At 42.7% G+C, this 11,171-nt stretch overlaps 1 protein-coding gene across 4 annotated transcripts in view; it reads right to left on the reverse strand.

The window, feature by feature from the left end:
- Window positions 1-7,966, reverse strand: part of SPIDR (scaffold protein involved in DNA repair) — a 206,012-nt gene extending 198,046 nt beyond the window's left edge. For all 4 annotated transcript variants that reach the window (XR_009967598.1, XM_062633442.1, XM_062633443.1 and 1 more), the window contains exons 1-2: window positions 7,886-7,966; window positions 1,159-1,314 (exon numbers count right to left, since the gene is read on the reverse strand). Coding sequence is in view for 3 of the 4 variants with exons in the window: in XM_062633442.1 (XP_062489426.1) it covers window positions 1,159-1,314; window positions 7,886-7,900 (171 nt within the window). In the remaining variant the exon portion in view is untranslated. The remainder of the gene's footprint in view (window positions 1-1,158; window positions 1,315-7,885) is intronic.
- Between the last annotated feature and the right edge of the window lie 3,205 nt (window positions 7,967-11,171).

Below are 11,171 nucleotides of genomic sequence, written 5' to 3' on the forward strand. Positions count from 1 at the left end.
CAGGAATCACATCTGACCTTGTGAAGAACTAGAGCCAGTATTTTCAGCATTAAAATGTCAAAAGTGGGCAGGAAGAGCACGCTTGATAAAGCATGTGCCCTGATCAAGGGTTACAGAAAGAAGCAGTCACTGGCCCTGTCTCTGATTTTATTAAATCCCACAAGCAATGCAATACTGACTGCTCAGTACCAGAGGAAGAAATAGAAAAGCACCTTGATTGAAAATGATTTTCATCACAAAGCACTTCCTACTCAATGCTGGCTGAATGACCATCTCTGTTCATGACCAATGAGACCAATACACACACAAAAATTAAGTATAATTTGATATATGATCCAAAAGAGCATCTGCACCTAGATCTGCAGGGTCATCAAAAACCAGGATTTTATACAGTGAATTCATTACTGCAAGCATACTCTTTAGAATGGCTGAAGAAAGTGGGGTTGTTTAGTCTGGAGAAAGCTCAAGGGGGGACCTTATCACTCTATGACAACCTAAAAGGAGGATGAAGAGAGGAGGTGGCTGGTTTCTTCTTCCAAACAAGTGATGGGACAAGAGGAAACAGCCTCAAGCTGCACCAGTGGAGGTTTAGATTGAATATTAAGGAAAATGTATTCCCTGAAAGGGTGGTCAGGTACTGGAACAGGCTTCCCAGGGAAATGGTGGAATCATCATTCGTGGAAGTGTTCAAAAACAAAACAGCATAGGTGAGGCCCTTAGTGACATGGTTTAGTGGTGGACTTGGCAGTACTGGGGTAACAGTTGGACTTGATGATCTTAACGGTCTTTTCCAACTTAGTTGATCCTATCTAGCAAAAAATCTTCAGATGAGAACTAGAATCTTTGTTCTGTATTTTGTAGGAAATGCAGCAATCCATCCCAAAAATCAAATAACTTTTGTATCCTTTAGTGTATCATTGAAACTTTCCAATTGATGTTATCTAGAATATAAAAGGTTAACCTATGTTCAGAAAACTATGAGTTAAGACAATGCCCTCATGTAACCTTGGTTTCCATATTTGTCTACTTTGACATTTGTAAAAATATGCTGTTCATTGGGAAACAAAAAAGGGCAACATCTTGTAACGCAGTCAAGCATGGAAACTGGTTTACTGTCAGTTTACATCTTTTTCTTACGCCACTAAGCCAGCCTTTTACCTCCAGCACTGAAGTGCTCTGAAAACCATCCCCACACCTAAGCCACGCATTGGAAACTGAAGTAGCAGCCCCTGATGTCCTGACATTTGACTTTTTCAGCTGTAGGGGTGTCTCATCTGGGAAGGATGTGCATTCCACGTTCCAAAATCGCTTCCGCTATGAGGGAAAAACAAACCCATTAAAGCACTGTGTACAAGCAATTCTGTTCAAGTTAAGTTTATTTATCTAGACTGCCCCTTAGTATTTTCTGAATACTTACAAACAAATTTCAATTTTTGATAAGTTGGGTGAAAAAAAGCCCTGAACGGTTGCAACTATTTTTATGCAACACTAAATACTACCACTACCACCAATGTCATGGGCAACTTTAATTTTTGGTAAGTATATTCCTTTCTGTTGCCTAAGTTACATTTGCAGTACCTGCCAACTGCCAGTGAAGCTGAAAATATTACCCTAAACAGGAACAGCTCTGCAAAACATACTTTAACTAAATAATTCCTTGAAATTTGCATTTAAACTGATTTAATTCTGTTATGCAGGGGGTAAAATCAGATATCCCTATACAGCTCTCCATTAAAAAACACCCCCCCCCAAAAAAAAAACAAAAAAACCCACAACCCAATCCAAAATTCAGACTCTTTCAGCTCTAAGAATAACATTTGATTTCATAACCATTACCCAAAAAATAGTAAATTAAGTGTTGCCTACTCCTTATATGGGATGCCAGGAGTCATTTGGATTATTAGGTAAGTCGTGGAACAGGATGCTGATTGGCATCAATGCTTATCTACATCATAGCATCCTGCTATGCATCTCATGCAACAGATTTTAATGCTGAGAATAGCTGAGGATGAGAATTGCCTGTTATCACATTCAAAGTTATCTTTCAGATTCTACACTAGTTTCAACACATAAATTGATCTTGAGCATGATAAACATCTTAGCCCACTATACTACTGAAATTTATCTTACAAAACATTGACTATATTATCTGCCCGAATGCATCTTTCTTCTTCTGTTATATTTTCTCTCAACCAAGTATACTTCTTACATATATTTAAGAATTACTCCAAAGTTACGTTAATCATCACATACATATTCAGCCAGGCTAGTCAATAAGGACTAACACACACTTTAAACTATGAAACATATGCAAAGAAAGAAAGAAAGAAAAAAAAAGTCTGGCAACTTTTGTCCATTTTGTAACTGACAATACATATTTTTTCCCTCTACATCGTTTGAGTACTCAGCAGAATGAAACAAGTACTTCCCAAAGGCATCTTACTTCACCCTCCAGTCAGCCAGTCCTATTGTCACCGTGTGTAAAGTCAAACAACTGGGCTTTACAGTTTCCTCTGACAGTAAGTGACCTTGCCAAGATCCTCTTCTAAAATTGCTGTGGATGTTACACCCTAAAGCAGCTACTACAAGAGGTCATTATCACCAAAGTCAAACTGTACCCATAACTACTCCCACAGACCTACAAATGAGACACAGTACAATCTTGAATCTGATGTGGTATTAAATAAGGAATCGAAAACACTTTAAATAAGGACACAATGTCAAGTAAGGAGGCTATAGCAGTTGAAACAAGAACATTTAACCTTATAATACAAAGATAATCTAAACCCTGCCTTCCTCCCAGTGAAGCTGCTAGTCCAAGCCTCGATCTCCAGAGACACGAACCTGTACATTGTGCTATCCTCTTGGTAAGTACTGCTGTCTCTGCACAGAAGAAAGCATGGACAGGGCAAATATTAACAACTGAAACACATGAAGTCCCCTTCTTTGGTTCTGCAGGAACATGTCACAGCAAGACCTCACTCCAGTTGGAGGCATTTACTTTACCTTCATGTGCCCCAGAATGGACCACTTCTGTTAGGGTCAGTTAACAGTACAGCCAGTCAGTGGTGCACCAAGGCTCAAAACTATGCCATGGCTCTAGTTTAGGGTTTATCTGCTTGTTAACCTTACACATATAAGCAGGGCTTCCAGCACTGGCTGTTTTCATAGCCTCTAGAAGATTTCGCAAGATACATCTTGCAGACAAAAATTCACAGCGCAAAATACAGTTCACCTAAGCATATTTCTTAAATGGCACACTCCAGTTTTGAAGAATCTGTGCCAAAAACAGCACTATGACTTGCATGTGGGTTTACAATACACTGCTTTTGACGGTCAATTAAAAGCAAAACTAGTCACAAATAAGTGAAAGAGTCCAGAAATGCATGCACAAAGAGTTACATGAAACAGGCTTAATAATCTATTTCTATTGTTACAAAGCCTAATAAACACAGAGCTAGAGAATTATCCTCCCTTAAGCTTCTCATCCATGTTATTCTTTAAATCATGACACTCCCTCACCAACAGAATCCTTCCATTTCTCTCTGCTGTGCCATACCGATGGAGCAGAGAAAGAGCCAGGGGACAAACAGCAGAACATAGCAGAAGTATGGCCAGTAGAGCACAACTGTCGAGATGTGGAAAAAAAATGCTATATGAGAATCAGCAAGACAAAAGCTACATGCTAACGCCCTCTCCCTTAGTTAAGAAGGGTTAGGGTGCATATAGAAAGGGTATGCTTATAAAAGACAAGATGAGAAACCACCAAACTAACCAAAGTTGGACAAATAGTGGATTTTACACTTAGATGGTGTAGATGGCTACGCTTATCTTTAGGTCATTAAGAGTGAAACCTGAAGTGGCACTGGAAACAAATCTTAAACATCTGGAATACTCCTTTGGAAGCATTAGACAATCAGGGCTGTGAAAGGCAAGAGATAGTTTTAACAGTTGATGACTGTTAATGACAGAAGAGTCGTTACTCATTAGCACTTCATTAGCCTGGATAAGGGCAGGGCAGCTCAGATTTTCAGAGCAGCACTACAGTGATGTCTCAGTGCAGGTGGTCTCATTGCAAACCAGAAGCAATTAGAGACCCCTCTTTCCCTTCTTTCCAAGCACTTAGCACTTGCCAGACTCTTCAGACACAACGATGAGGAACCAAACCAGCATAAAACTTCTTTGGGAAGAAGCACTAGTTGTCTACAGCTGGCTCAGCAGTGGAAGAAAGGATACAAGAACCAGTGGGACCACTCCAGCAGCTGCTTGACACCATGTCAGCTTAATTACAACCTGAAGAACCGTTGGTACTGCTGACAGCTCTGGTTAATTATCTCTTTTTCTCACCATATCTCCTGCTCCCCAGATAGAGGAAAATCTGAGAGTTTCCGCTAACATCACACAGAACTTTAGAGTCACTATAGTCACAGAGAAAAACCAAAACCAGTTCCTGAAGTCCCAGAACAAGAAAGTAAATAAATACACCCTCTACATGAGATGTTCTTCAGCTACCACAAGTTTCTGGCACATAGCATTTGGAAGGAAGAGAAAGAAAAGGGCTTACAATTGATACTGACAACAGTGATTTACAGCTCCCTGCATTTAATGCAGATACCTTTCTACCATTTTCCTCATCCTAATCCACCTTAAAAAGAATTGGAAAAACAAACCCTAAAGACAACTCCCCTCATCCCAAGCTATTTGCCAGTTTAAAATCTCTCCATATAAATACCTGATGTGAACCCAGGAAATTGGACCTACAGCTTCAGTTCAGTTACTGGAGGTGTGCAGGGGAGCTTGTCATAATAACACTGCATGCATGCATATGGCTGCTTGTATACCAATTTCAACATGCGTAAAGTAATGTTTATGTGCAGATACAAAGCACAGAAATGTATTTTTCATTTAAAAAATAATCTGTGATCTGAACATTGTGTGCAATAGAAAAGAGTTACAGATATATGTAGATACTAAGTTCCAAGACGTACAACTCAGAAGAAAAATTCTCAAGGACACTAACACCACCAGAGGATTCCCTCTGGATAAAGACTACAGCACAATGACTAGAAGTGAAACACAGTAACTGCACTTTCCACACACAGCTCATGTTGCCACATTTCAAGTTACACTACAGCAGCAGAGAGGCCAGCACAGTCACGGGCGTGGGAGTAGTGCAACCAAGCTGGGCTCAACCCTGTGGGGCCTCTGTTGGGCTCTTCACCCTCAGGCACGGTGGGACGGTGTCCACGCTAGGGAGGGCACAGTCACCCTTCCTCTGTGGAGCCATCAGGGCTGCTGCTCCCTGACACCCCTGGCACAAGGGACTCTGCCACAGGAGTGCATCAGCTAGCATGCAGAAATGGAAAGTCATCTTCTCCAGCCTGCTTCAAGGCAACAGAGAAACTAATGTTTTAAGAAACCTGTTTCTCAGAAATAAATATTTATAACGAAGATAATCTGAAGGCCGCACTGTTCCCAAAGAAATGCAGTAACAACACTGACTTCTCTTTAGTCTTGAGTCATAAGGTTAATCATAATTTTTTTCCTCTGGCTTAAAAATGGGGCACATAAAGAAATCTTGTGTAATTTAGTAATGTTATGCATAAAGGGTCTAAAGCCTTAAAAGAGCTACAGCATGTAGACCTGGCATACCTCACAAAAAAAATCAAGATTTATTACAAAACTAGTCAGGCAAAGAATCTTCTGAATTGCACAGAGCATCTGAAATCTCTGGTCACAAAAGCATTGCATTTTGTCTCTGGAGCAGTTCCTTACAAAGGAGTGAGAAAAAAATTACTCCTGCTGGTGTCAGTGGAACTGGGATCAAGCCCTCCACATAAAAGGCACCACAAGCAATCCTTCCCCCATTACTCCTTTAGTTATTTCCAGTGAGATAAAGGTAAGTCAGCCTACATGGGTGTAGATGTAAGGAAAAGTGAGACATGCTGAAAATTCAATTAGCGTAACAGTTATGCAACAGACTACTAAATGTATGGGGTTTTAAACAGGTGGTCCTACCTAGAACATCTCCACTCAACCAGTCTTTATTGTTCCTCATGCTAAATACTTGTTACCTAGAAGTACCCTATAGTGACAGGGACTGTACGCTCAAAGACTACTTACAATACAGCCCTTTTCACCCTAGGCAATTACTTTCCTGGGGCTACTCCAAAAATCATGGAATGAACCCCCAGGAAAACATGACCTATGCAAGCTTAGTTAAGCAAGAATATAAATTAATATATGCTGACATTGCAGAAAAATAAAATCACAGAATAGGAATACTATTGAAATATACTTTGTATTTATAACTGATGCCAAGCAGTTAGAGAGAAATTTGCATTCTATCAAAATGGTTAAAACAGAATTATTTTAGAAAAGCTTTCACAAGATTTATTCAAAACATTTAGGATACAGTATCAGTATCATACCCTTTTCTGTGTTACCAGGTTGATTTGGGTTTTTACATTGTTTAATAGTCAGTAAATGGAAAGGACTGCTGTCTTTTCACTTGACCTGTAGAGTTTTCATTGACAAAGTAATGAGGAACATTATCTGTGTCTGCAAAATAAACTACTATTATGAGAAGCTGTCATCACATTACAATGAACTGATTAAACCTTGGCAGCTGAAGTGGGCAGGTTTTCACAAGTCAAGAACATCAAAATTTTTCAAAGAAAATATGTAGAGTGTCTGTATTGAAAAGTAATTTTAATGTAGGTTATTTGAGGCTTGATATTTACATTTACTTCTATAAAAATTAATTTAAAATGTGGTTCTATTTTAAAAAATGGTGTAGAATATTCAGAATTTTATTTATATCCTAAATGGGAAATGAGATGCTACAGAGTCCAGATCTGTCATTTGGACTCTGTATAAAGCAAACAACCATGCTTGTCTTTCAGCAGCACCTCAATATTAGAATAAGCACTGCAAATCAGAGACAGCATCCTAATGACCATCCTGCAGACTCCATCAAACACAAAATACCATGATAAGGAGACTGCAAAAAGCAGCACGGGGCCTTCTCCCTCTACTCCCACCCATGCTCAGAGAAGCTAAGCTGGTCAAAACAGTATTACGCCTAACAATTTTGACAACGTTTCCTCTTACAGGTTTCCTTTCCCTGCTGTTTTCCCTAACTGTAACCTAATAAAGAGGCTGAATTACACTTTCCCCTCGGCACAGCTGTGCTTCTACTGTGCAAGGATGAAGAAAAAGGCACTGGAACAGGTTGCCCAAACAAGTGGTTAAGTGCTCCACCCCTGGCAGGCCACGTTGGACAGAGCCGTGGGTGCCATGGTCTAGTGCGAAGTGTCCCTGCCCGTGGCAGGTGGTTGAAACTGAATGATCTTAAGGTCCTTTCCAATCCAAACCATTCTATGATTTTAAAACCTCAGCGTTGCGCAACCAGCAGCACCACACATGCGGCGAAGAGCCCGTTTTCCCGCCCCCCTGCCCGGCGCACCCGTCTCGCCTCGGAACGACCCCCAGCGAGCTATACCCCTCCAGCAGCCCGCGGGGGGAGGCGCGGCAGGGCCCAGCAGCTGGAGCCTCCGGGCCACTTCCCGACAGCCCGCGCTCGGCGGGCCCCTGCTATCACCTGCCCGGGCAAGGCGCCGGGACTCCCCCTGCCCGGGGAGCCGGCTGAGTGTCTTTTACACCGGGGCCAGGCGGGGAGGGAGGAGCGAGCCCGAGCTGCGGACTCGCGTGTGGGTCTGAGCGGGCAGCAGGGCTGCTGCTGCTCCTCCGCCGCCACCCTTGCCCGCCTTGCCCTCACACCAGGGCTGCAGGAGGGGTCGGCCCTAAGGGAAGCGCAGGGCAGAGCGGCCCTTGCCCGCCTCAGCCGCCCGCCAGAGCCCCCTCCCGTCCCGCGCGCAGGTACCTTCCTACTGGGCATCGCCCCCTGACAAGGCAGCCACGTCCGCGGTCACGTGGCGGGGGAGCCCCGGGGGGGCGGGGCCAAGAGGATCCCCCCTCCCAAGCTCGGCTTTGGCGCCGAGAGAGTCGCGGCTCCTGATTGGGCGGGCGAGGCGGAGCGCGGGTGACGTTCCTCTCCGGGCAGCGGCAGGAGCTCCTGAAGACAGGAAGGACTCGCTGTGCACATGCGCTGCGCGGCGGCCATTGGATCGGTTGGCGGGGCGGGATGGGGGTGGCATCTGTGAGGGAGGGGGGCCGTAGCTCTCTTCATCCGCGCTACCCTGTTACCGCCGTGGTGCGGCGCCCTGGCAGCTCTCATCATTGCACATCTTTCTCTCCGTGCCTCCCTTCCTCCGGAGTGCCGAGGCGAAGACCAGGTGCCACGCTCTCGCCCAGCACCAGGGTTGCTGGTTGACGGCCGGCTGAGTGTGAGCCAGCTTGTGCCCAGCCAGCCAAGAAGGACAACGGCATCCTGTCCTGCAGGAGAAATAGTGTAGTGATCATCCCCCTCAGGTCGTCCCTAAGTGAGGCTTCACCTCAAATACTGTGTGCAGTTCAGGGCCCCTCACGACAAGAGAGACACTGTGCTAGAGCAGATCCAGAGAACGGCAACAAAGCTGATGAAGGGTCTGGAGCAAGTGTGATGAGAAACAGCTGGGGTTGTTTAATCTGTAGAAGAGAAGGGGGACCTTGTTGCTCTATGCAATTACGTGAAAGGAGAATGGAGAGAAGTGGGAGTAGGTCTTTTCTCCCAAGTAACAGGTGACAGGATATGAGGAAATGGCCTCAAGCTGTGCCAGGGAGGTTTAATTTGGATAGTGGGGAAAAATTCTTCACGCAGAAGGTGATCAGGTGTTGGACAGACTGCCCAGGGAAGTGGTGGAATCACTGTGCCTGGAAGAGCTCAAAACCTGTATAGATGAGGCCCTCAGTGACATGGTTTAGTTGGTTTAGTGGTGGATTTGGCAGTTCTGGGGTAGCAATTGGACTTGATGATCTTAATGGTCTTTTCCAACCAAGTTGATTCTATGATTCCTCACAGTGTAGCAGTTTCAAAGGAGGTATTAACGGTCTCTGCATGCACCTACCAGCTGGCCCTCCTGAGGCCCACAGAGTTTTTCTGTCGGGAAGCACCATCGCTGGCAATGCATCCCTTTACCCTGCCCCCACTGAGCTGTGCCCCCAGGTTGGTTTCCTGTGGAGCTGGGGGAGGCTGGAAACAATGAGGGGCGACAGGGCCAAGGTCACCTATTCCTTTGTCTGATTTCTCTGGGACTGATGTGGAGAGCTGTGGCTGAACTGCGTGTTGCAGGAGAAGTTCTCCAGCCTGTGTTTCGTCTCTGTATCCTTCATGATAGCCAAGTTCAGTCAGGAGTAAACCTCAAAAGAATGGTGCTGTTTAATGCCACAAGGAAATAAAGCACTGGGATATAAACACTGGCTAGATATCTAAGGAAGTAATGTCTGAACATAAGACACTTCATGAATAATGTTTGCTGTTAAGCCATTAAGAGTTTTAACTCCCAAAACCACAAGCAAGCTGATAAATTTACAGGTAAAAAGTCAGTGCTAAGATGTAGCAACTCGGAATTAAAACTGCTTGGAATAGACCTTCTCTTCCATTGCAACTGAAGAGGAAAAAAAGGCTGATGACCTTTTAAAATGTTTTTCTTCCGATGCAAGTGGAAACACTGGCAGAAAAGAGATAGATATGTAATTTTTTCTTGCTTTCGTATGTTCTTGAGAAGTTCACTTAGGCTGACAGTGCTGCTGTTAAACAGAGTTAAGAATAATAAACAAAATAATTGTATCTCAGAATTTATGAAGCACATTTTGATAGAAGGCACTATATGGCTTCATTTTTATTATTAAAACCCTAATTGCATGTATCTAAGTTTACAGTTTGTATTTGTTGCAAGGCACCCCGTGGCCAATACCCGTCTCACATTCACTTTATAAAACTGCCACTAATTAAAATGGATTTTACAAGGAGAGGAAAGCCAGAAACAGCATCATCCAAATCCCATGCTGCCTTTGATTGTTATGTTCAAAACAGAGTTAAAAGTACTGTGTTCTCATCCTTCCAAATATTTACAGTATTTCTTTTGAAATTGCCAGACTGACAAATTAATTCTATCATGTATCACCAAAGTGCTTTTCTTTGATATTTGAAAAGTATATTATTATACTATCCAGTTAAACAATCTGTGTTGGAGCTAAACCACAGAGAAATGCATGGACCATAGAAGTCTCATCTGCTCTGCTTGGTGATACTGCATTGTTTTTTTCTGTACATAAACTCCTTGCAAGGTGCTTACGCCTGGGAGGAACTTACTTCTATAGATTTCCAAGAAGATGACTCAATTAATAGATTTCCTTTATGTGTGTTCATGTTCTTCACAAAAAAGGACTAAAATGACATGGAGATAAAGGAAATGGGTTGGAAAACCACCCTATAAATTAGGAATTAAAGCTGTGATTGTTTTTTTAAAATAATGTTTCTGTGGAGAAAGAATAATACATGCAGAACTTCTCAACAAAAGCATAATTTTCATAATACCAGTACATTTGTATTCAGGTCTCCTAAAAATTTCTGTGCATCATGCTTTTGGAAGTCAAATTAATTGTCTATACATTTTTTGAAAAACTGTTTTTTTTTCATCTGCATGTACAAGCACGAAGTTGTGGCTGCCCCATCCCTGTTAGTGTCCAAGGCCAGGTTGAATGGGGTTTTGAGCAACCTGGTCTAGTGGAAGGTATCCCTGCCCATGGCAGGCGGGTTGGAATTGGCTGATCTTTAAGGTCCCTTCCAAACCAAACCATTCTATGATTCTATGATTCTATGCCTGTGTTCTCATAGGATTAAATAGTAGTTTTAGTCTGTTGTTTCATCTGATATACTGATTGTGTTTGTGTTCAAGATCAAATTGCTGCTGCTCAGGGAACATTAGGAAATTTTATACTTTATGTATTTTTGTTGCATGAAAATTCTGTGAAAAATACAAAATTCCTGGTAACAATAACATTGAATTTTTTTTAGTGAAGTCCAACAAAGAAAGAGCATGTATTTGACAGTGGTGCTGTGGATTGCGCGAATGTCTCTCAATGCATGTGTAGAAAGAGCTTCTCTTGCAAAGAAACAAAATGTATTTTATACAAATGAGCCAAAAGATAAGGAGGCTTAAATTACTGAAGTTTGGAGAACTCGTTTATATTGATTGACTGTGCTTGTCCTTCATTCTAATACGGGT

The sequence above is a fragment of the Pezoporus occidentalis genome, unplaced genomic scaffold (assembly GCF_034315485.1).
Source record: "Pezoporus occidentalis ecotype Australia unplaced genomic scaffold, CSIRO_AGI_Poc_V1 ctg4, whole genome shotgun sequence".
NCBI lineage: Eukaryota > Metazoa > Chordata > Aves > Psittaciformes > Psittacidae > Pezoporus > Pezoporus occidentalis.